Raw genomic sequence first — 23,884 nt, 5'->3', positions numbered from 1 at the left:
ACAGCTGAAAAAATTAATTGGAGAAATTACGTAAGGTTAGCTCAGTGGTGAGAGAACTGGTTTGGTAAACCAGCGGGTTGAGGGTTCAAATCCCACTGGGGCTGAGAAGGGTTGCGTCAGGAAGGGCATCTGGCATAAAAATTGTGCCAAACAAAAATGTGCGTTCATCTGAGATGCCACACTGTGGTGACCCCGAAAGAAACTCACTTTTACGTTTGGTTAGCGATTGTGTTCACTACAACTGCAGACATGAGCAACAGCATTAAGTGGACCGCGGTGAAGGTCATCACGGGCACGTCTGTTGCCACTCAAACCGCCAACTCCGTCACACTCCAGCTGGAACTGAAATGTGCCAACACTCGACATTTCCTCTGCAGGCGCACTCTGACCCCCCCCCCCCCCCCAAGACATGTCAAATGCACACATCTGACAAATGGCACCCAGATTACTTTCAACTCAACGTCTTGTTCATGACTTTTTCACACTGTATTTTGGGGAGGTTAAGATGAACTTTGCCACTAACCTTTACTTTCTATTTGTAATTCCACTTTTTCCTCTGGTAAAAACACTTAACAAAAACAAAAACTTAACACTTCCTAACATTAACATTCCAACTGTTAACTATGAGGGTCATTCTATAAATACACAGCGATTCTTTTTTTCAGGATCAGGACTTCTAATACAGATAGAGGCTTGCTTTTTGGTTCTTTGTTCTACATCATCTCCCTAAACTGTCACGCTTTTCCCATTTGTGCACTACTTTCCATATTCCCTCAGCATAGTAGAACACAAATACTTTTGGACTGATGTCTCAGCCAGTCGCTCGTAACACTTTTTTGACTTGGTCACTTTCTAACTTCTTGCCTCTCGTGAACGCTTTTAAGCGGCCAAACGGGCGAAAGCCTGAAGGGGGCCAGGTCTGGCCTGTAAGTGGGGACGAAAGAGCAGTTCTGCAGCGTTTGGGCTGCCGTGTGAGGCCTTGCATTATCACAATGCAAGATGACCCCCGCAATTTGTTGACGTCTTTCTTGACCTGCCTCTGCACTTCACACTGCTTCCTCCTTTGTGAAGGAATGAAACAGTGATTGGCCCTTGCACATCCCAAAAACCCATCCGGATCACCTACCTTGTGGACCGCTGGCACTTGAACTTCTTCCCTGAAGAGCCTGCGTCCATCCACTCCATGGACCAACCATTTGGACTGTGGCTCATAGTGCCCAGCGCACATCCCGCCACCTTCTTCACAAACTCATCACCGTCTTTCTCATAGCACCAGAAACACGTCTGCAGAAACTCCACCCTCCACTGTTTGCATGCTGAAGCAAGCACTTTTTGGTGCACACCCTGCAGCTGACCTTTCAGTAGCCAAGGTCACCATGGACAATTTTGGGTGCTGACCTTGCAATGTCATCCACTCAATGAGGTCATTGAATGATTCCATCACCTCTGTCAGCCTCCCATGCCTGTCCTCATCCTCAACACTGCTGCATCCTTTAAACATTTTAGCCCACTTGTAGATATTTTATCGGCTGAAACATTCTCCCTCCACCTCATTACACACCTTCATCAAACAATAACTTAATAACTGACCAGTGTTCAATCTTGCAGCGCACTTCTTGATCCGCCATCTTATTTTAGTCACCAAAACTCCGTTTTTTTTCTTCTGCAAAACAAATTAAATCCATGTCAAATATAAATACAAAATTAAGCTTCTATCTGTATTAAAAGTCCTGATAACAAAACATCCACCTTATTTATTCAATAACTCTCATACATACATTTCTTCCAGTAGGTGCTCATATACACACAAACACACACAACACAAGTATGGTGACTTGTTTTTAGTTCATTCCTGCAAATTGCGAGCCATTGTCAAATGCAGCCATTTCATTGGAAACCAATAAAATTCAAGTACATAAAGGTGTAAACAATTATTTCATATTATCACCTATAATTATAAAGCCATTCTAAACAAAATGTGGATTGCTAAAAATTCCATTTTAAAAAGCCTGAGTGTGTGTGTGTATGCAATAAAAACCAGTCCAACATACAGTACATAATTCTTCTTGGGTTGAATTTCTTCACCCCAGGTTCAGTTCTTCAAGTTGTTGCTGCTGCGCTCTCTCCAGCTCATCCATTCTTTCACACAGCCGGACCATCTCGCTGTGCTCCTGCTCCTCTTCCTGAACACACACACGCACGCACAGGTTCCCGTCGTGACTTTTAAATCAATACGTCACGTCAAACGTGTCTACGTACAGGTACGCTGCATGCTGCGTCCCTGACCAGGAACGTGCTTCGTGGAGAGGGGAGGACGGCGGGCCCCAAACCGAAGGCACCCTGATCCCCCAGCAAGAGGCGCCGGAACTCCCCGTGTCGCCGGTGGAGCTCTCGCCATTTTCTGCGCAGCTGAACGTGTTCCTCTGAGTGAAGCGGCCGTCTGCAGACAAACATTTTCTCCCGTTACACCTGCAGCGCCCAAACTACAACGTGACGACGTGAGGCTGACTTTTTGGCTGTGGCGGCTTCCAGTTTCAGCTCCTCCATTTGTGCCTTCAGCAGTTGGATCTTGTTCTGCAGGCTCTTCTCTTTGCTCTCAGTCTGCTTTCTCCTCTGCACGACACACACACACACACACACACACACACAAACATCACATGCGCTCCCAGTTATTATATTGCTGTGTGCAGCGCAGCCCTGCTCAATGCCAAGTTTTGCCAATGTGATTTTTTTTAAAACATTCATGTAAGCTTCCTAAACACTCATTAACCAATTTAATAATGCGCATCAGCTCACAAATCTACCAACTCATTCAAACTCCTGCAAAATTGGGGTGCACACAACCGCTACCCTTTCAAGTTCCTCCAAAACGAGATGGATGAAGGGGCCTACCTTCTTTTGGGCCACCGCTGCTCTCTTCATTTTCTCCTTGAGCTGCGAGTATTTCTCCTCCATCTTGGCCTCACGTTCTTGCAGCTTGTGCTTCTCTTCCAGCCATTGCACCTGACTCTCCTCTACTCGGCTGCAAAGGGAACAAGAGGTGGTGTGAAAATGCGCTACTGCTGCTACTACCACTACTTTATATACATACACACACAGCGCTATATAGTGCTTATTGCTAATACATTAACAACTACTCTGTTTGGGTGAAAACATTATTACAACTGAAATCAATTCAAGAACATCTAACTCTTACTACACCAGGTGAGGTCTATTTTTCTCCATTTTTTTTTTTTATACATCTGAACTGGGGCCACAGTGGGTCCGCTGGTAAAAGCTTTGGCCTCACAGTTCTGAGGACCCGGGTTCCATCCCGGCCCCACCTGTGTGGAGTTTGCATGTTCTCCCCATGCCTGTGTGGCTTTTCTACGGCCAATACGGTTTCCTCCCACATCCCAAAAATATGCTACATTAATCGAACACTCTAAATTGCCCAGGTGTGATTATGAGTGTGACTGTTGTCTGTCTTCATGTGCAATGCGATTGGCTGGCAACCAGTTCAAGCTGCCTGTGGACAGCTGGGATAGGCTCCAGCACTCCCTGGGACCATCGTGAGGATAAGCCGCAAAAGAAAATGGATGGATCTCAACTGGATTCTACATTATTCACAGCCGTTTGATATGCGTGTCAGCTGCATTCTAAACTTGTATTTAACGTGTTTCATAAAGGTTGGGTGCTCATACTGAATGCAGCCCAATCCCCGCTTTGTCCTTTACATGTTTTTCCATTTTGCCCAAAACAGTACTCATTGGAATTGAGGTCAAAAAGACATTAAAAAAAAAAAAAGGTCCCAAAAAATGTCACATTAACGGTAGAAAAGAGTTTGGTCATTATTTCACTTCATAATTCTACACAGCCGTGTTAATTACCCACTGTATGGCGAGTGTCAACGTCAAAGAATAAGTGGACCTGTTAAGGCTGGTGGTACCAGATACCGTACAAGCATTTCTAATCTATGGCCAGCACTGATTCTACGTATTCAGTCACAAACGAGGCCACGGAACTCATTCCACAATTTGGATTTACCGCTCCGCCTCACGTTGGCTCCTCTCGGCTTGGCTTCGGGCTGCCCTCAGCTCCTCCCTGGCGTCCTCCACCTTGCCTCTCAGACGCTGGTTTGTTTCCTGCAGCTCCGCTTCGGCCCGCGACAACGTGCTCAGCTGAGCTTGCAGTTCCTGCTTTTTCTACACAAAGACATCGACACGACTTGAGACCGCCGCTTCGGCTGCAGCGGCTTTCCAACCGAGAGTCGCTTCCGACCTCTTTCACGGTTGCCACCTCCGCCGTCTGCCTCTCCAGCTCCTCCAGCTGAGCGCTTTGTTGTTTCAATCGAAGTCTGACGCATACAAAACACGTCAGTATCAGGAGACTGCATTAAAAACCTTGACAAAATTTGCTACCATTCACAATTCCACAGGGAAGTGAATTTTACTATTCAAAACAGCTCCGTGGGCCATCATCGGGTTACGCAGGTCTCTGACCTGAGGCTTTGCACTTCATCTCGCGCAGATGACTCCCCCCTCTGGGCTGTGCTCACTAGCTCCTCCCACTCTTCTCTCTGGCCTTGCGCTTGAGTCTCCTGCAGCGCCACCTGCTGTTCCAACTCGGCAAGACGGTGCTCCAATTCCAACCTAATGGCACAAACAAGCCAGCGACGTTTCATTCCCACTTGGTTTCTTCCTCCCACTATTACAAATTCTCACTTTTCCTCCTGTGCGACGGCCGACTTGTAGATTTCCTCATCGCGAGCGGCTTGCACCTTCCTGGCCACCTCCCTCTCCTTTTCTACCACGAGGTCTTTGTGTCGCTCCAAAGTGCCCTTAAGCACCTCCACGTCTGTCTGGAGCCCTGACAATCACAACATAAGCACACACTTTGCTTACAAATGAGAAATGAAAAATCTAAATGCAGCCGCAGTGTTTCCTACCGACTTCCTACTCTCATCAAGCGGAACTACTAATTTTAACAATACCTTCCAACTGGACAGTCAAGGTGTCTCTCTCCCTCTCCAGCTCGCCTTTAGAGCGGCTACACTCCAGTTTCACGCTTGCCACCTCCATTTTGTGGGAATGCTTCAGGGATTCAATCTGACAACAAAACAGGGACGCCGAAAAAATAAATCATACTTTCGTCATTCGTTGGCAATCGGGTGAGACGGCAAAAGTACAAAAGCTGCTGAAGCGTGAATGGAAACTTCACTTACGAGTCTTCAATGAGGCCCACACAGTCAATTTTTGGAGCAGCTTTCGCTCATGTCAAAATAAATACTAGATTTTGATTTGCCCACCACCACACCATCAAACCTATTTATCAAGCGCTTCCTTTTTGTTATTTTTTCAGTTGCCAATTAGAGTACTTATCGGAATTTCTTTCTAATCACGTTCCGTACTCTGTGAAGTGCTATAGAAATTAATGACTTCACGTGTGCTCTCTTATTTGATTGTCCTAACAAATCCATTTTCCTTTTACCTTTGCTCTTCATAAATTCACTATATCTATGTTCACTTTTTATACTCCAACATGGAAAACATAACATATTCTGAATGCTCACAATTTTTACTATTCCATCCGGCCCCGAGTGCAAAATCAGACTTCAAACGACTGCAATTTTTTTACACGTGGATTTAAAGTCGCAGACGTGGATGCGGTCCTCTTTCGTGAAACGCCCCCCCCCCCCCCAACCGGTAGACATCGGGAGTCGTCTTCAAGGGCGAACGCGTACCTGGCCAGTGAGGACGTTGACCTGTTTCTCCGCTTTGTGCAGCTGTCCCGTGAGCCCGTTGTTCCGCTCGTGGCTGAGACCCAGTTCGCTCTCCGTCCGCTCCAGCCGCAGGCGCAAAGACTGACATTCCGCCTGCAATTGTTTGGATCAGTGACAAACTTTATGCACCGTCATGTGCTCAGTCATTAAATACCAACACTTTTTTGGTGCACCTATATGCAGTAAATGACTTTTTTTCCACTTAAACACTCTCATCATCCCCAGCAGATCACATCACACTATAAAAAAGACCTAAGTACTGCCCTTGCCTGACCTCCAAAGATTTGAGAGCAGCCTGAGATTCCGCCAGCTGTCGGTTCTGAACCCGCTGAAGGTTCTCGGCCCGCTGCTCCGAGTTCTCCTTCAGGGCCTGCAGCTCGGCCGCCTCCGCCTGGAGACCTTTCAAACGCGAGCTGAGCTGCGTCTTCTCCCGCAGGAGCAGCTCGATTTGTTTCCTGTCGCTCTGCAGGTCCCTGTTCTGGTACTGGGCCGACAGGTTCTCCTTGTCTTTGTCCAGATGAGCGATCTGACCGGGAATACAAAGGGTGACATTTACAGTATGAAAGCTACTCCTGAGCCCCGGATGAATGCCGCTGGCTCACCTCGGCCTCGTAGCGCAGCTTCTGCTCCTCCGCCACGCGAGTGTGTTCCTCCTTTTGGTGCTCCAACTGCGCATTGAGCACCGTGTAGGCGTAGCGCAACTTGTTGCACTCTGACCTGTACTTCTCCGCCTCCTACACACAAGCATCTATATGTATCAAATGTACTCATTATTGTACTCTATGGTATGTAATTATGCTTTTACTTTACTTTTTAATCACAATTGATGCATGTTTTGCAGCCGCAACCCACCAAATCGCTTCTTAACATCAATTGAAGACTTGTATACTTCAATATTCTAGTTTTCTTCTCTCTCTCTCCAAATGTGCTAACTACATACTACATGAATGCATCCACATTTGGACACACAATAACAAGGTGAGCATAACCAGGCCACATTTACAATGAAAACAAGTTTGACAGAACTACATACATGTTCAGTCAAATCATTTCATTTCTATTTCAACTTCTTCTTCAGCAATTATTGAACACGGACCTCTTCCAGCCTGGCGAAGCGCTCTCTGACTGGCGCCTCCATCTCCTGCTGCACTTGAGCTCTGAGCAACTCCAGACGTTGAGGAGTCATCACCTGTAATATTTGGGATCACAAAATATTTAGATATGTTTTGTTTTTCTTTTTTTACTTTTACATAAATAATCACTTTCTACGTTATTCATTTCAACACATTTACACACTTGTAAAAATATCTAGCAAGGCAATACTTCACGCAGTACTTTTGTCTCCTGCCACTCGGTACTTTACCTGCAATCTGAGTTCTTCCATCTGCGTGTTTTTTTCGAGATTTTCTCTCGTGCGCTCAGCTAACTGCAGTTGGAGCCTGTCGAGCTGAGCCTGCAAATGCCTGACTTCCTCTTGTAGCTGGATGAAATCATCCTGCAAACTGTGAAAAATACGACTTTATTTCAGGAGGATGTTGCACGCCATTTGATGAAAGATTCTTCTGTCGGAGTCGCCCGTACCAGGTGTGTTCGGCCTTAAGGGTCTCGTAGTTGGCTCGATGAAGTTCACACTTGGTCCTCTCGTCCACCAGCATATTGTGAAGCTCCATCTCGGCCCCGGCGGGCACGGCCGCCGCCTTCCCCGGGCTCCCTCCCGGTGGAAAAGACTGCCGGAGGGCCGAGGTGGTCATGTCGCCTGTGGAATACGAGACACGAAAGGAGAAAAAAATTCTTAGGTAAAGCCAGCTCGCGAACTCCCATCCGCAGTCGCACTTGATTTGCAATGTCGATACAGCTCTGGCAAAAAGGAGTCAAATTGGCGTGCCGTTTGAAGAGTGTCCGTCTTTGTTGTCGGTCTCCATGGCAGCTGTACCAAGAGTCAGGCTATTACTTGATACCATCGCAGCCTCTTAGCTGTCAGGACGAGGCAGTTAATCAACCTCAAGTGATTAGTTGGCTCCCTGTCTTTGCTGCAGCCTCTCTTGTGGATACGTGACGAGTCTGCAGCACCTGATCAAGAGCCACCCTATCGTCTTCAAACCTCTTGTTATTTTACGGATACTGCACGTTAATACTGGTTCAAATTTGCCAGGATTGCCATTGCCCAGGTGCACCCAGCCTTGCTCCAAGGCAACTGGGATAAGTCCCCACCCACGCCAAATCCAAAAACAAATCCATTTAACGGGGCACTTTTTACAACGCTAAACTACATTCTATTTCACATCGGCGTCTTTGAGAACGATGTGCACGAATAATTCATGTTGTGCGAGTCGTGTCACTACGCCGGCTTGTGTTGTTCTTGCACTTCAATTGACAAGAAATAAGATTGAAAAGTCGTGTAGTATTGAAACATCGCGCCGTGTTAAACTCCGCACTCGACTACCGCCCTTCCGCAATCACAAAGACTGAGGATAAGCGGCTCAGAAAATGGAAAGAAGGCTGGATGGTGACAAGTTGTCAGGGATTTCCCGGGGACGATCATAACAAAACAACTTTGGATCCACACGGTTCTACCGAAGCTACGAGTCGATCACTCGGCTTTGCGCTTATTATGAGAGCATTCCGGCCACCAAACAACATCTAAGTATTACTTACTGCTTTAGTTCCGTGTTGAAAATTAAATAAATACACTTATAATTCTCTTTGTTTTTAAAATTAGTCCCGTAGTAGATTCGTTAGCTCATTAGCTGGGTAGCTAGCCCATTTGAATTTAAAAACTACAAACTAAAGGATCATGGGAAATGGAGGCTTTTGTGAAGCTTCTGGTGGGAACCTACAATTGCCAGATCGCCCTCTAGAGGAATGTATTCACTTTGCAATGGAACTAATGGCTTCTCTATTTTAAAAGCTACTTTTCTATTACTATTATCTCGAAAAACTTGTTGTTCAACATCACAAGAGAGAGAGACCTTGTCCTGCTCCTTCTGCTCGATGCATCCCATCTCTTCCATCTGCCGCTGCTGGACTTTCTCCAGGTCACCCAGCCTCCGACGTAGTAGGGCCAGTTCTCTCTGGTCCTCTTCTTCCTCATCCTCCTCCTCCTAAATGCATACACACAAAATGAATAAAAACATTGTTGCTTTTTTTTGGGGTCATCTTGAGTCTTCAATGTCGTAAGAAAGACACTGAAATGTTGTGTGGATCTCAGCCGGCGAAGCCTACTTGCGGGTTGGACAGCATCAACTCGGACCCCAGGAAGAGGGCGGCGCGGCGCCCCGAGGTGACCCGAGCCGTGCCCACGTTGAAAGAGCCCTTGTTGCACATCAGGAGGCGCCGGAACTCGTTGTGCCGCTGCTGGTAGTCCATCAACCTCCTGGGGAGGGGGATTCATCACAATTGGGTTAATCTTGCGTGACTGAATAAATCATGTTTAGGTAGCATACTTATCATTGGACATCAGGCATAATTTGAACATGAACAATTGGAAAATTTATTTCTGTACTGTCAATGAGATTTGTAATAACTGATAAGTCCAATATTTTGTTTTTCTATTAAAAAAATACACCTGGGTGTTGTCTGGAGCGTGCAAAAAAAAAAATTGCAGAAATACCATTTATGTCATGCTCTCCAATTCATATTCTTTTCTAAATCACCATTCAACTATCATAGTTTTTGTGAGGAATAAACACCAATACAGCATTTGGTCCCATCTCAGACTCACTTGTTGGCCGCGACGGCGTCCTGTTTCAGCTCGTCTATTTGTTCCCTCAGCAGTCCGATCGTACTGTGCAAGCTCTGCTCTTTTTTCTCCTCCAGGTCTCGCCGCTTACACCAAAACCACACAAATTGCGTCGGTACCGTCCCGGCCAAATACTTTGATCATGCAGAAAAGAAGCACCTTCTTCTCCTCAGACGCCGCCCTGTGCAGTTTGTCCTTGAGGTGCCAGCATTTCCCTTCCAGCTTGGCCGTTCGCTCCTTACTCACCTCCACCATCCTGGAGGAGGAACAGTTGCAGAAAAATAAAGGTGTGTGTGTGGGGTTACAACTTTCTGTGATTTTCATCTAATGACACGCTGGCCCACGTGAGTTCGTACCTCTCCGCCCCGCAACGAATCTTCTCCTCCCTGAAGCCGTCCAACTTCTCCCTCAGACGTTCGCTTGTTTCGATCAGCTCGGCTTCGGACCGTGACAACGTCGCCAGGTGGATGGACAGTTCGTGGTTTTTCTGTTCAAAATGCACAAACACAAACTAAAAAACACATTCAAAGCGAAAATCCACCATTATTTTCCCCCCATGATGTAGTCCAGACCAGCATCCTTCCACCTACCTCCCTTAAGTCCATCACCTCTGCTTTCTGCCTGTGCACCTCCTCCAGCTGAGCACTTTGCTGCTTCAATTTGGTTCTGCAACAAACAAGTTGGATTTAAGTGGAAAATAAAGAAAGCTGCGCACAGATAATCAAAGAACCGACTTGAGTCCTTGAAGTTCTTTACGGGCAGACTCCTCCCCTTGAAGGGCCACCCGAGCCTTTTCCTGCCATTCCTCTTTCTGGGCTTGCGCGTTCATTTCCCGCACGGCCTTCTCTCGTTCAAACTCCGCCACACGTTGCTCCAAGTCCAGCCTTGGAGTGACAAAGACAAAAACACGAGCGAAGTTGGTTTTCTCTTCCATGACGACGTCACTTCGCTTTGCTTCGGCCTCCTCACTTTTCCTCGAGCAACACACTCATCTTGTACATTTCCTCGTCGTAGACGGACTTCACCTTCCTCACCATCGCCATCTCTTTCTCCACCAGGACGTCGTTGTGTCGCTCCAGCATTTCCTTCAGTACCGACACCTCGGCTTTCAGACCTGAGAACCGCATCCCACGTGTAGTTCGCGTGGCAGAAATGATCGCAGCTTTTCCCTGATTACGCTCGACCTACTTTCGTTCTGCCCCCGCAAGGTGTCGCACTCCCTCTCCACTTCGCCTCGCGAGCGGGTCAACTCCAGCTTGACGTTGTCCACCTCCGTCTTGTGTGAGAGCTTCAGGCTTTCGATCTGCCGTTTGACCAGAAAGACAACACCGGGGTGACCCGCCATCACCGCGTCGTCCATTTTTTTTTGGGGGGGCGGGGGGGGGGGGGGGGGGGGGAGACCGTATTGCCGATGATCCTCCCTGCTGCTCTACGCAGGTCACGACATTCACCGGACAAAGTCGGCCCTTTTCACGTGCGTTCGTATTGCTGTTGTTGACGTTTTGATCGACTCACTCACCTGACACGTGAGAGAGCTCACTTCTCGTTTCGTTTTGTGCAGCTGAATGTTCAGCTGGCTGTTCTGCTCCTGGCTGAGCTGCAGCTCGCCCTCCGCCTGCTCCAGTCGCAGGAACGCGCGCTGGCGCTCCGACTGCAAACGGCTTCCCATTAAAACCCACCTCCATCCCCTTCGGACTGCCCAGACGGCGGACGTCTCACCTCCAGGGACTTGACGGCAGCCTGGGATTCCGTGAGCTGTCTGTTCTGGCACAGCTGAATGTTCTCCACCTGCTGGTCCGAACTGTCCTTCTTGGCCTGCAACTCTTCCAGCTCCGCCTGCAGGCCCTTCAGCCACATGCTGAGCTGCGCTTTCTCCTTGAGCAGGACCTCCACTTGTTTTCGTTCATGCAATGGATCCAGCGCGCGGTACTGGGTCAGCAAGTTCTCCTTGTCTTTCTTCAGATGAGCAATCTAATGAGATGCATGTTACACCCATTAAAAAATAATCAAATCCACGCTTATTCCGATCCATTCGGTTACACGCGGCATTTCACCTCCACCTCGTAGCGCATCTTCTGCTCCTCCACGACACTGAAGTGTTCCTCCTTCTGGTGTTCAAACTCTGAATTGAGCACAGTGTAGGCGTAGCGCAGCTTGTTGAACTCGGACCTGTACTTCTCAGCCTCCTGTATGCATCGCGACGGCCGTTAGATGACGAGTGGAGAAAATCGGCTGGTAAGTTTCAATCTGGCTTTTCAAACTACGCAGTTCTGTTGTGAGCTCATCAAAATATGCGCAGTTCATTATGGTTTGACGATATAGGCCCACATGAGGGAACAAGTCACGCCAAACTCATTAATATCATGTAGTAGGAGTTAAAATAAAAAGAATTTAAGGTGGAAGTGGGACTGTATCAGGGATCCGCATGGAGCCCCTTCCTGTTTGCGGTAGTAATGACAGATGACGTTCGACTGGAATCCCCTTGGACTATGATGTTGGCAGAGGGTATTGCAATCTATAGTGAAAACCGGGAGCAGGTGGACAAACATTTACAAAGATGGAGGCACAGACTGGAAAGGAAAGGAATGAAGATTAGGCGAAGTAAAACAGAATATATGTGCGTGAGTGAGAGGGGCGGAGGAGGAAGAGTGAAGCTCCAGGGAGAAGAGATAGCGAGGGTGGATGAACTCAGAGTGTGGTAAGGAAGTGAAGAAACTAGCCCAAGCGGGGTGGAACAGTTGCCACAAGGTGTCTGATGTTCTATGTGATGTACAGATTACAGACGGTGGCACTGAAGAGACAACAGGAAGCAGAACTGGAGGTGGCAGAAATGAAGAGGTTCTCGCTCCGAGTGAGCAGGTTGGATACGATTAGAAATGAGCTCATTAGAGGGACAGCCAAAGTTGGACGTTTTGGAGACAAGATTCGAGAGAGCAGACTTGGATGGTTTGGACATGTTCAGAGGCGAGAGAGTGACTATATTGGCAGAAGGGTGCCGAGGATGGAGCTGCCAGGCAAAAGAGCCAGAGAAAAACACCAAAGAAAAGGTTGATGTTACAGAGGAAGATGCACGAGATAGGCTTAGATGGAAAAAGATGACACGCTGTGGCGACCCCGAACGGGACAAGCCGAAAGGTAAAGAAAAAGAAGGAGTTAAAACAAGATGAACAAACTAATATCAAATGCGTACTCATTAGCACAATCCTTTCCCACTGCACTTTGGAATCTATAAAATGATACTAACGGTGGCTTTTCAAAACCAACGTATAGAGGTTGCACCGTGTACTGCAACTATAAATGTACTGCCATGCCTCTCTGTCGCAAATGAAATGAAAGTGTGTATTGTGTTTGGCAGGAAGGCGTCCGACACTGACCTCTTCCAGTTTGTTGTAACGCTCTCTGACTGGAGCCTCCAAATCCTGCTGCACTTGAGCCCTGAGCAAATCCAGACGCTTGGGAGTCATCACCTGCCATTAGGGCATTTTTAGTTGCTTACATATTTTAAATTCACTCAGAAACACACTCCAATCGATAACCTTTGATGCCCTCCAAAGTGGACCTTTTTGACTTTGATTTACCTGCAGCCGAAGCTCTTCTGCTTCCCTTTTCTTCTCCATAAATTCTCTCGACCGCTCAGCCAGCTGAGATTGGAGCTTCTCCTGCTGGCCTTGGAGATGCTTCAATTCCCCCTGAATATGCGATAGCTCATCCTGCAAACTACAAAGAAATTGATCAAATATTAACACATTTGACAATGTCTGGACAATTTGACTCGTGTTTCTTAAAATTGAACACTCAACCTCTGCTTTAAACTCCCATGAAGAGAAAACCTTACCTGGAATGTTCGATCTTGAGAAGGTCGTAATTTGATTTATAGGTTTCGCACTTGCTCTGAAGGTCAGCCAGCATGTGCTGCAGCTCCATCCCTGCCCCAAGTGCCCCCGGCAGGTTAGAAGGGTCCATCTTGTCCCACCTGATAAGATAAAGCCAGCACAAGACAAATTAATCACGTGTGGAGCAAACTAACACAGCTCAGTTTCTTGTTTGTACATAAATTAAAGCGCGACGGTTTTTCTCTCTCGGTTTTTTTAAAACGTCATATAGGATAATAGGTATGACATCACAAACTGCTGCATTTAACACCTTCTTGTCTAAATTACGCTGGAGATGCTCCAAGGGCAAGCCCTTCGAAAACTAACCAAAACAAATTATAATATTGATAAGAACCGGAAACAAATGTGTGAAAATGCGCTTCTTTCGTTGGTGGAAAGTTACTTTTGAGCTCCTGAACGCAACACTCGCCGGTCCCAAGCAAGTCCTTTTAGTGTGTAATTACAAATGATACATTGACTTACCCCATTTTTTTTTTTTAACAAAATCAACAATAAACACAATACTAAGTAAACACAAGCGAAAGAGGAACCAACTGGCTATTTTGGTCACGACGTAATTACATGCTAGCTTATATTGAATGCTTGTTCCTTGCTAGTTAGCGAATCTTTAATAGTGCCACTTCTATTTCTGCTTACGCTTCTACTTTACATTCTTTAATTATACAGTCGAGTGAACGTTTTGGTTTTAACTTAAAGCGCCGAATAATACCAAGAAATGTTCCACTGTGCTACAATCTACCGGTACTCACCTGACCAAATTAGCCTGTTAAACACCTGTTTACGAATTTGTGTACAAAAAAAAAAAAAAAAAGACCAACCCAATGAAATATACAAAACTAATCCAATTCCGTGCTATTGTTCCAATTCATGAACGGTACGATTCTCACGAAACGAACATACAAACACAAAGTTTAATAGAAAGAAACCACCGCTGCCACATTATTAGCAAAGGCAATTTACTGCAGTAAGTTCCACAAACATCACATCAGACAAATTCACAGTGATTTCTTTGACGATTTGATTCATCAATGCACACACAAAAATTGTGAAACCCAGTATCCCATTTCATCAAACTTGAAATGCTTTTCCTGCCTTCAAGCCGTAAATTAAATAAATTACATTCAAATCATTCATCAAAACAAATAACTACAACAAAAACACAATGCCGCCAGCATATCATCCTTTTAAGTGCAGTAGTCTGTTTTACAAAATATATGAATGCTATAGAAAAAGATTTTTAAATACATCAATTATCAAAACTATAACTAAAATCTTTCATATTATGCAGGTATTTCACTGGTGTTTATTGCTTGATTGCCAGAGTTCGCCTTCGTGACTCACTTTCAGCTGGAGCTGTAAGACACAAGAACGTCACATTATCAAAAAACGCAACAGGAAAGCGCGCGCTTGGTTTGTCCGTTCACCTGTCGCCGCCGTCCAGATCCTGCGCGCCGCACCCCTTGGATTCGCCTTGCATTTTGAAGCCGTCTAGAAACAATGGAAAAAGGAGCTGACCTGTGCGCAAATCGTGATAGGTGACGTGAAATGTTCGAAGCGGTGCTTGCTTAGATTTTCTTTTCTTTATGGCTGCTTTTTGTGTCATCTTGTCTTAAAAAACAAACAAGACACTGAAGACATTTCAAATTACTGAGGGCGTATTTCTCCGCCATTCACCTGCGCCGGGAGCTCATTTCCCCGCGTCGCTTAATGCGCAGCAAGGTCACGCGTATACCGGATTTACTCGATGGCCGCGTTCACTGCCGACCTTGGATCCAGCGGATCTGCGTCGCCGGCCCGTAGCCCTGCTCGTTCTTGGCGGCGATGCGGAACACCAGCGCCGGCCGGTTGGAGGCGGAGCAGTCCAGGTGCGCGTTGACCAGGTGGTTGGAGCCCACCGTGCAGAACATCTTGACACCGCGGTAGATTCGGATAAACGCCAGTTGGCCCGGCCCTTCCGAGCTGGACGAGCGGCTCTTCTTCACCGCCATGTACATGGAATACTCCAAGATGCGGCCCGATGGAGACGTCGGAGCTTCCCATGTGATGTGGACTAATTCGTTGGCCTGTTTTCAACGATGACCAAAGAAGTAACTGCAGTGCCTTGTCAAAGTATTCAGCCCCCTTGAAATTTTCAACATTTTGCCAGATTTTCAGGCTTTACACATAAAGATATAAGATTAACAGTTTTTGGTCGAGAATCAACAACAAGTGGGACACAATCATGAAGTAGAACGGAATTTCTTGGATCTTTTAAACTTTAATAAAATCCTGAAAATCCTGAAAAGTTAGGTGTGCAATATGATTCGGCCCCCTTGCGTTAATATTTTGTCGCGCCACCTTTTGCTGCAATTACAGCTGCAAGTCGCTTGGGGTACGCCTCTGTCCGTTTTGCAAGACTGAAATCCTTGCAAAACAGATCGAGCTCAGTGAGGTTGGATGGAGAGCGTTTGTGAGCTGCAGTCTTCAGCTCTGCCCACAGATTCTCGATTGGATTCAGGTCTGGACTTTGACTTGCTCATTCCAACACCTGGATACGTTTATTTGTGAATCATTCAGTCGTAAGATTTGGCTTTATGATTTGGATCATTGTGCTGTTGGAAGATTAATCCCCATCTTTCTTTTGTAGACTCCAACAGGTTCTCTTCCAGAATGGTCCTGCATTTGGCTCCATTCATCTTCCCATCAATTTGAACCATTTTCCCTGGCCCAAACCATGAGGCTGCCACCACCAAGTTTAACAGTGGGGATGGTGTGTTCATGGTGATGAGCTGTGTTGCTTTTACGCCAAACGTATCATTTTGCATTCTGGCCAAAAAGTTGCATTTTGCATCCATCTGACCAGAGGACTTTCTTTCACATGCTTGGTGTGACTCCCAGGTGGCTTGTGGCAAGCTTTAAACGAAATGGCTTTCTTCTTGCCACTCTTTCATAAAGGAACAGATTTGTGCAGTGAAATATCCAATAAATATCGTTCCACTTCACAATTGTGTCCCACTTGTTGTTGATTCTTGACAAATAAATGTAATTTCATATCTTTATGTTTGAAGCCTGAAATGTGGCGAAAGGTTGAAAAGTTCAAGGGGGCCGAATACTTTCACAAGGCACTGTATATCAGAATCAACTAAGTGCAACCGTTTGTCACCAAAACGCAATAATTGAACTTTAGTGATCAAAACACTTTGAAAACAAACCTGGAAATTCATCAGATGTATACATTTAGACTACATCATGACTCTACTTTTCTTTGCTCAAATATGTCTTGACAAAATAGAAGCTGTTCTTCACATGATGTCATTTCCTTTTCTTTCTCACTGTTGTTTAAGGTCATAAACACGTTACCTTGGAGATCTTGACCGCCGAGGGGGCTCCGGGGAAGCCGGGCAGGCACGTCTTGAACTCGCTGACCTGGCTGAAGTCTCCCTGGCCGAAGCAATTGACGCCCGCCACTCTGAAGCGGTAACTCCGGCCCGGCTCCAGCTCCTTCTTCTCTCTGTCCTGGTAGTCGTCCGAATCCGGCAGCTTCCTCTGATGGTGGAAAGGGGCGAAAAGACCGACAGTTCAACGACAGCTTTTTCTCTTGAGTGAACACCCAAAGCGGATCAAGACTGTGGTCCTCCTGACCTCTCTGGCGACAGGAGGCCGGCCGCCGAGGGTCGGGGTCGCCCGGTTGTTGTCGGCCGGGAGATAGTAGTGCCGGACCTCAGAAAAGAGGCTCTTGAACACGCCGACGTCAAACCACGCGGCTCCCTCTGGATTCTGTCCCGTTGCAGACTTGAGACTTGCGCTTTCACAATATTCTTACGTCAGGAATGTAGCTTACCTGAGCGGGGTTCGCAGCTGGATGATCAAGCAAAGAGAGGCTGTGAATGAGTCACCCTTTGGGTTTACCCGTTTTAGAGCGCCAACGGCACTTTTACCCTTCTGACGGTGGGCTGAGCACGACGACTCCTGTCCCCCTTCTTGTGAGCTATTGGATGATTTCACCTGATCGTTGTGCTGCTTTGAACCATCCTGCGATCCCAGCACACGACGCGTCAACTATTACAACTCGACAGCTGAAGTAGTCCTCTTCCTTGCAGCAGAGGACTATCACGTACCTGTGCTGAGACGTTCCCTTGATCTTCAGTGGTGCGTTCGCTCGTGACATCCAAGGACTGGGAATCTGAGGATAATTTCCGTGGGGGGAAATATTTAGCACCCTATATACGTTACTCCAAAACATTTAGCCTATTCGGCTTTCAAGTGAAATTTCTGGATGAATCTAAAATGCAGGAGTAGCTCAACGTGAATGCTACGTATTCTTATAGCATATTTCAGGGTTCACCAATGCGGTGCCCGCAGGCGAATGATCGCCCGCTGGGACCGTATAAGGTGCCCGGAAGGTATGTTCTAAAAATACCATAGGCCACAAATTGTTATTATTATTTCTGCTTTAAATTCTGAATCTGACTTGCTTACGTGAATAAAAAATGTAAAATACATATAATGTCATTTACTACAATAAATTAAAACGAAAATATTTTATGTACGTGTAATGAACTGAGTCTGAAATTTGCCGCAAACAGATCACGTAGCCCTTCATACGATCGATGCTCGCGAAGTAGCCCTCAGCCTCTAAAAGGTTGCCGTGCCCTGGCGTATTTCATCCACAAACAGCACTCGGGTAATTAAAATGTCGCCTCCGTGTACCTTTATCTTTTCTCTCTTTGTCTGTCGACGTCAAATCTTGTTTGAGTTGAGGGTGGACGGGCTGAATCTGGAGGAGGTAACAGTCGGCTCCCGACAGGGGGCACCAGGCCACGTGAAGCGTGCCCACGGTGGATTTGATGAGCATCACCGCATCGGCGCAGGCCGGTCGATCTGACAGCACGGAGACCCATAAACAGATGACCCCAATTCATACTTGAATTGAACAGTCTGCTTCTCACCTGTCTCCAGGTACCAAAGGTCCTTGCAGCACACTTGATAAAGGTTCTTATGGTAACCGTCCCGCCCGCTCCAAATGTACAGCCTGGACCCGATGGCGGCGGCGCAGTGGCCTGCCCTGGCTTTGGGCCTGCCGCCGTCGTCGTGCTCGAGCTTCTGGAGGTTCCGGCTCTGCAGCTGGAGGCCGATGTCGTCGTACTCTGGGCCCAGGTTCTGCCAGCTCATCGTGTCTGCGAGAGAGCCTTGCAAATCATCACGTGCGACGCCAGAGAATCTTCTTGCCAAAATGCGCCCGCAAGCACAGACCCAAGTTCAGCGCGAATAAGGAGTTAGTGCAAATCCATTTGATCCCCGCCTCGTTTTGCTTCTCCGACTCCGGAACGGGAATCCAGCCGCCGAAGACGAACATCCTGCGTGGAAAAGTCAATCTGTCACTTTTTACGGGACCTTTATGCGTCAAAACGCAGCACATCGGACTTCTTCTGGCTTTAATAGAATTGTTTATATCGTAATAAAGTTGTAATAAAGCCTCCAATAATAAATAATAGACACGCCTCACTTTGCCTATCACTGAATGAAACAATCAAATAAATATTGGAGATTCATCACAGCCAAAGCACAAAAATCCCTTACTTGTTTCCAATCACACTGGCAGAGTGAAGGCTCCTGGGTAAGGGCACCGAACCCCTCGTCTCGGGCGTTGACCACAGCATCGTGCCTGAGGGAGACCCAGGGATTTTATCACGTCACAAATGGATACTATGGTGGAGTAAATGCTCAGAATTTTCCTACTGAGGTCCAGCTGCCAGAGGTCGTCTAATCGGCTGCCTTGCATCCCTCCAAAGATAAAGAGCTTTGGAGAGCCCGGCCCGGTGTAGGCGACGGCGCTGTGCGACTCTCGCGCCGAAGGACCGCCGCCTTTCGTCTCCGGGACGCGCCAGCCCCTCGCCCCCGACACGGACTGCAGCTCCAACTCGTACATGTCGTCCATGTACCTGCCGTAGACAGATCGCAAAAGCACTTTGCCAGCACTTACCATCCACTGAACATGTTGTGTGCACTGGATTTTTGTATTAATCTCACAAACGATGCTTGCTTTATACTTTCACACATTTTACTTCACACCTAAATGTAGCCTTAAAACAAACACATCGGCGTACTTCTACGTACTGTGGGACGTTGCCGTTGGGGTCCTCGCTGACGTTGGCCAGCCCTCCGAACACGTAGCACTTGTTGCCCACGAGGGTGAAACTGTGGCCGATACGAGGACACGGGGGTAAGCCGTTCTTGGGCGCTCGGGGCTTCAGTTTCTTCCAAAGCCAGCGATTAGCCTGGACCATCAAATCGGGAAGGAAATGTTAGTGTGACTATGATTAGAAACAGAGACACAGGAAAGCATTACCTGAAGTTCATAGAGGTTGTTGGAGTATTTGCCATACTCCACCATGCCACCAAAGAGCAGTATCCGGGCACCTTCGCAGACTAAGCCGTGGGCGGCACAACCAGGAGGGATGTCTCCCCTCACCGCGGGCAGAAACCATTGCTTGGAAACTACAAGAAATTGTATCGCTTTCGAGGACCGGATGTGACGCAATATACCGTTTATGCGTTGATGAATACTGTGGCATTTATTTGTTCATTCGTGGTATTTTGGCAAAATCTCATAGAACTTTGTTTTTAAACTTGGTGAAAAACTTGTCAGGAAAATAAAAATTAGATCGTAATTCATGAAAAAGTAACTCTTATTTTGTTACTTTTCATCTGACTGTCCAGTTGACTTACATGTTCCGTTTTAATATCCACGACTATAAACTAAATATTCCCTTTTAGTAGAGCCAACGGGGCATTTAACTAGATAATTTACAGCCGACAGTTTGCTGTTGGTGACGGGTTTTTCACCACGGTTACGGCTAAAAACATTAGCCACCAGCTAACGTTAGCGTACCAGTGTTGTAAACATGGAGGTCCTCCGCTATCCCTTCGTTTCCGCCGCCAAACACCACAATCAGCTCCCGGATGGCCACCGCCCGGTGTCCGTGTCTCGAACGCGGTATGACGCCTGTAACCGAAGGGACTTTTCGCCATCGGGGCTCTTCGGTCGTCATTTTCCTCTGTGAAGAGGCTCAACTTTGGCGCTTGTTGAGTATTTAAAGCGAAGGAGACGACCGGAAGTGGGTCCAAAGAGTTTCACATTCAAACGAATATCCTGCTCCTCTTTTTTTGTTTGTTTTTTTGTTGTGCATACAAACCTTGCGTTGAATTCAACAAATCTTGGAACAGATTACATCAATAAAAATACAGAAGGACAAAAACGTACTTGATTAAAAAAAAAACATTAAACACGATTCTTTGTTGTTTACAAGCACAAAATCTTTCATGGGTCATACGATCGGAGTGGACATTGCTCACTTTCGCCCCCTAGTGGATCCTAACAAATACTTTTTTTAGCGCCTCGGCTGCGCCATCAAGTGGCAGCTCGGCCTCGCTGCCGCTCACAGCTCTACATGGTCATTTATTGAAGTGCAGTATTTTCATGTACTGTATTTATTCTTTTATTTTGGTGTTAAGGGCATTACAATCATCACGTGTGTCGTGGAATCTGCTGTAGTAAATAAGTGATTAATTTTACATCATGTACAAAAAATAGCACTGCAACATTTGAGATCTTTTCAAGTCCTCATACAAGACACTTTAAAGGACAACCAGTTTTTGCTCGTGTGACACCAAATACCATTTATTATTAGAGCTTTTACAAAGACTACAAAATCCTCAGTCCAGATGAGTTAAATCACTGTCTCTGTCTATTTACATGATATGTTACATACAAATGTACAAAATATAAAACATTTAAGGACAAATGTTTCACCCGAAAAAAAAAAACAACAAAAAAAAAACAAATTAAACAGAGAACATTCTCCTCCCAAACCCGGAGTAAATGCCAGGGGCTTCGGCTGAGAGAGAGAGAACCGCGTTCTCCGACCGTGTACGCCGCGGGGGTCCCCGCTTCGGGAACCAGCGGCGGCCTCCCACCGCCACGCTCGCCATCGGAAGGCCCGGCTGCAGAGGTGCGTGAGGCTGACGCCGGCTAGGATTGTTGACGATGGAGATTTGTCCTGAGGTTGTGTTATCGTGGGTGGGCGTTTGCTGACCAGTAGCACCTGTTATTGTTGTTATTTTATTTGTTTCCCGTACAGTACACTGCGGAGTGAGCTTCAGCGCCTCTGCAGCCCGGCAAAATATTCTCATGACACGACCCGATGGATGGGAGCTGACTGGAAAAGTGCACGTTTGTGATTTTATTTTTTGTTTTAATAGTGAGAACGCTTTTCTATCTACACACCTTGTGCCTCCTGCATTGACACACATCACGAGACGCACACCTGTTTGACTTTTTTTGCATCTTTTTTTCGTTTCAAACAATAATTTACTCTTTCCTTTTTTTTTTTTTTCATTCCTTAGCAGGTTAGTGTAACATCGACCGGGCGAATGCATCTTTGATTCTCTGTGCAACAAAGACTGAAGTATTTACAACCCCGCCCGAGTGTGCAAAAAAACCAACCCACGCTTCGAAAAGGAAAGGACAATCGAAAATGGCTTCTGTCCAATGCGAGTGTGAATACATAAAGGTAAATATCTCTTTTTGAATTGGTCTCCCCGGCTAGAAGGCTCAAAAGCATGCTAAGAAAAAGAAAAACTAAACATTTGGTTGTGCTCCTGTCAGTTCAAGTGAGCCCAGCTCAACTGGGTGGAAAAAAAAGACCCCCCCCCACCCCAACCCTTCTTAATCATATATATATATTTATATACTTTTTCATTCTTTTATTTTTTACACTATTGTTCAGTTTGGAATTCATGTACAATACCACATGAACTCTTTGATTTTGCACTTTATTATACCTGTTAGAAAGGGAAACGGGACGCGGAGTGTCCCTAGTTAAGCATTCGTGTGACCCTCTTGTTGTCAAAAGTCAGTGGAAGTGGGAGAGAGAGAGAGAGAGAGCTCCCCCCCCCCCACCCAAACAAACAAAACAAAAAACTTTTTACACATTTAAGGCAACGAGAAAGCACCACTATCATTGTTCCCTTGTTCAGGTCTTCTGTCGCGGATGTCCGCGTACCGAACGTTGACGTTCTTGACTGGCATGGTATTTTCTTTCATGATCTGGATCGGCCTCAGCGCGGAAATCCAACTGAGTCTCCGCCGGGAATCGAAGTTTGGCAGTAACACGAAATGGGAGGGGGCGGGGGAGGGGGGGGTTGGCACTTATCCATTTTCTTCACAGTAGCATTCATGTGGAGGATTGGTTGTTGACATGCGAGCGCAACGAGGTGACTGGCTGACAAACACTCAGGGAGAGCCCACCTCCGTTATGGCCACAGAAGATCATCGTATCAATCTCAAAAGAACTAAAAATAGTAGAATTTGGGACAAACTCGGCCTGAGGATCCACCGTGGCGGTTCCAGTGGCCGGACCCTTCTGGACCAGTGACTCTTCGAGTCTGTGAGAAGCACCTCTGTAAACAAAGAAGTACGTCGAGAATAGTACCGGCCCACCTGTAAACAGCTGCGATGGAACTGGGATCGAACGCGGAAACGATATTCCGCTCCCAAAATGAGGAACGGTATTGCGGCTGAGCCTCGCGTTTCCTTCATTTCGTTGGTCCTCGGAGGCCAACTCCAAACAACCCTTTGTGCATTTACATGAGAAGTTGTATTTTAAGAATGTGGCAAACTGCAATGCGGGACGGCTCAAACGAAGTGATGCATCTCAATGCAGAGACAAGCTTTGTATGTCCTGGAGGATTCCAAGTTTAGCCTGGGTCGGCAGTGGAAGTGAAGGGAGCGTCTTTGCCGCATGCAAAAATTAAGAAATGAAACGTAATTCAATCGTATGAATTAATTGGGATCATGGTTCCAGCTACAGTGAAGAAAATAAGTATTTGAACACCCTGCTATATTGCAAGTTCACCCACTTCGAAATCATGGAGGGGTCTGGAATTTTCGTAGTCGGTGCATGTCCACTGTGAGAGAGACGATCTAAAAAGACAAATCCAGAAATCACAATGTATGATTTATTTGCGTGATAGAGCTGAAGATCATACATTGTGATTTCTGGATTTTTCTTTTAAGTGGGAGAACTTCCAATATAACAGGGTCTTCAAATACTTATTTTCTTCACTGTATTAATCGACAGATATTCAAATTAAAATTGATTTTACACGATTCAGTTATAAACTGGGATGATTTTTTTTTTGGTTGTTGTTGTTTTTTTTGTTTTTTTTTTTTTAATTTTTTGCCTCACCTTGGAACAAAACCACACAACTTGTCATGTTTTTGCACTTTCGGCATTGTCCGGCCCGCCTCGCTCTCATAGCGCCGACTCCAGCGAGGAGTCCAGCTGGTCGTCATGGTGACTGGCGCTGTCGCTGTCGCAGCTCTGCGCGCTGGAGTAGTTGGCCGCCTCCTGCAGCCTCAGCAACATGTTCATCTGAAAACGGAAGGGGAAATAATATTGAAAAGTTGGACGGACGTGGGCACCCGCACAAGCACGCGAATTATGAAGT

The 23,884-nt window shown here is 46.5% G+C and overlaps 4 protein-coding genes across 16 annotated transcripts in view; all 4 read right to left on the bottom strand.

Moving 5' to 3' along the window:
* Positions 1-2,051: 2,051 nt before the first annotated feature.
* On the bottom strand, positions 2,052-9,121 carry cep83 (centrosomal protein 83). 2 transcript variants are annotated; one of them, XM_061806469.1, is made up of 17 exons: positions 8,984-9,121; positions 8,731-8,862; positions 7,343-7,517; positions 7,125-7,263; positions 6,858-6,950; positions 6,364-6,495; positions 6,036-6,287; positions 5,723-5,854; positions 4,973-5,087; positions 4,704-4,848; positions 4,482-4,631; positions 4,261-4,336; positions 4,027-4,184; positions 2,893-3,022; positions 2,510-2,613; positions 2,260-2,440; positions 2,052-2,183 (listed from the first exon to the last, which is right to left on the bottom strand). In XM_061806469.1, the coding sequence occupies exons 2-17, from the start codon at positions 8,756-8,758 to the stop codon at positions 2,082-2,084; spliced, it is 2,112 nt and encodes a 703-aa protein (XP_061662453.1). In that variant the 5' UTR covers positions 8,759-8,862; positions 8,984-9,121; the 3' UTR covers positions 2,052-2,081. The 2 variants fall into 2 exon arrangements, with proteins under 2 accessions (XP_061662453.1, XP_061662454.1); XM_061806470.1 differs by lacking the exons at positions 2,052-2,183; positions 2,260-2,440; positions 2,510-2,613 and having other exon boundaries at positions 4,040-4,184.
* Positions 9,090-13,649, bottom strand: LOC133493282 (centrosomal protein of 83 kDa-like). Its single transcript, XM_061806471.1, has 13 exons — positions 13,336-13,649; positions 13,079-13,217; positions 12,875-12,967; positions 11,555-11,686; positions 11,220-11,471; positions 11,020-11,151; positions 10,689-10,803; positions 10,470-10,614; positions 10,235-10,384; positions 10,091-10,166; positions 9,857-9,987; positions 9,483-9,756; positions 9,090-9,134 (listed from the first exon to the last, which is right to left on the bottom strand). The coding sequence occupies exons 1-12, from the start codon at positions 13,461-13,463 to the stop codon at positions 9,588-9,590; spliced, it is 1,662 nt and encodes a 553-aa protein (XP_061662455.1). The 5' UTR covers positions 13,464-13,649; the 3' UTR covers positions 9,090-9,134; positions 9,483-9,587.
* Positions 13,650-13,872: 223 nt separating this feature from the next.
* Positions 13,873-20,708, bottom strand: hcfc2 (host cell factor C2). Of its 3 annotated transcripts, none has more exons than XR_009792908.1 (16): positions 20,265-20,708; positions 19,722-19,870; positions 19,490-19,650; positions 19,112-19,314; positions 18,953-19,037; positions 18,626-18,729; positions 18,322-18,549; positions 18,083-18,253; positions 17,491-17,555; positions 17,311-17,404; positions 17,214-17,230; positions 17,015-17,149; positions 16,733-16,918; positions 15,068-15,456; positions 14,818-14,881; positions 13,873-14,746 (listed from the first exon to the last, which is right to left on the bottom strand). XR_009792908.1 is itself a non-coding variant. In XM_061806467.1 (16 exons), the coding sequence occupies exons 1-16, from the start codon at positions 20,422-20,424 to the stop codon at positions 14,737-14,739; spliced, it is 2,130 nt and encodes a 709-aa protein (XP_061662451.1). In that variant the 5' UTR covers positions 20,425-20,708; the 3' UTR covers positions 13,985-14,736. The 3 variants fall into 3 exon arrangements, 2 of the variants coding, with proteins under 2 accessions (XP_061662452.1, XP_061662451.1); XM_061806467.1 differs by having other exon boundaries at positions 13,985-14,746; positions 15,159-15,456; XM_061806468.1 differs by lacking the exon at positions 15,068-15,456 and having other exon boundaries at positions 13,875-14,746.
* Positions 20,709-20,844: 136 nt separating this feature from the next.
* nav3 (neuron navigator 3) overlaps positions 20,845-23,884 on the bottom strand; it is a 261,068-nt gene continuing 258,028 nt past the window's right edge. For 9 of the 10 annotated variants that reach the window (XM_061807752.1, XM_061807753.1, XM_061807755.1 and 6 more), the window contains one exon: positions 20,846-23,808. In XM_061807752.1, coding sequence (XP_061663736.1) covers positions 23,689-23,808 — 120 coding nt within the window. In that variant the 3' untranslated portion in view covers positions 20,846-23,688. Of the gene's footprint in view, positions 23,809-23,884 lie in introns of all 10 variants that reach the window. The other variant, XM_061807749.1, reaches the window with a different exon arrangement.

This window comes from Syngnathoides biaculeatus, chromosome 20 (assembly GCF_019802595.1).
Source record: "Syngnathoides biaculeatus isolate LvHL_M chromosome 20, ASM1980259v1, whole genome shotgun sequence".
NCBI classification, from domain to species: domain Eukaryota; kingdom Metazoa; phylum Chordata; class Actinopteri; order Syngnathiformes; family Syngnathidae; genus Syngnathoides; species Syngnathoides biaculeatus.
Note: the sequence above shows the minus strand (reverse complement) of the source record. Positions and strands in the feature narration are given on the sequence as shown.

Excerpts from the sequence above, each read along its gene's own strand:
- LOC133493282 (XM_061806471.1), bottom strand. The coding sequence starts at position 13,463 with ATGGACCCTTCTAACCTGCCGGGGGCACTTGGGGCAGGGATGGAGCTG. Across the intron at positions 12,968-13,078 it reads CAGAAGAGCTTCGGCTGCAG|GTGATGACTCCCAAGCGTCT; the intron begins GTAAATCAAAGT and ends CCCTAATGGCAG. Across the intron at positions 11,152-11,219 it reads CTGCCGTCAAGTCCCTGGAG|TCGGAGCGCCAGCGCGCGTT; the intron begins GTGAGACGTCCG and ends AGCCGTTTGCAG.
- hcfc2 (XM_061806467.1), bottom strand. The coding sequence starts at position 20,424 with ATGACGACCGAAGAGCCCCGATGGCGAAAAGTCCCTTCGGTTACAGGC. Across the intron at positions 18,730-18,952 it reads GCCAGTGTGATTGGAAACAA|GATGTTCGTCTTCGGCGGCT; the intron begins GTAAGGGATTTT and ends TTTTCCACGCAG. Across the intron at positions 17,556-18,082 it reads CAAAGAGAGAAAAGATAAAG|ATTCCCAGTCCTTGGATGTC; the intron begins GTACACGGAGGC and ends AATTATCCTCAG.
- cep83 (XM_061806469.1), bottom strand. The coding sequence starts at position 8,758 with ATGCATCGAGCAGAAGGAGCAGGACAAG. Across the intron at positions 7,264-7,342 it reads CTTAAGGCCGAACACACCTG|TTTGCAGGATGATTTCATCC; the intron begins GTACGGGCGACT and ends TATTTTTCACAG. Across the intron at positions 6,496-6,857 it reads GCTTCGCCAGGCTGGAAGAG|GAGGCGGAGAAGTACAGGTC; the intron begins GTCCGTGTTCAA and ends GCTTGTGTGTAG.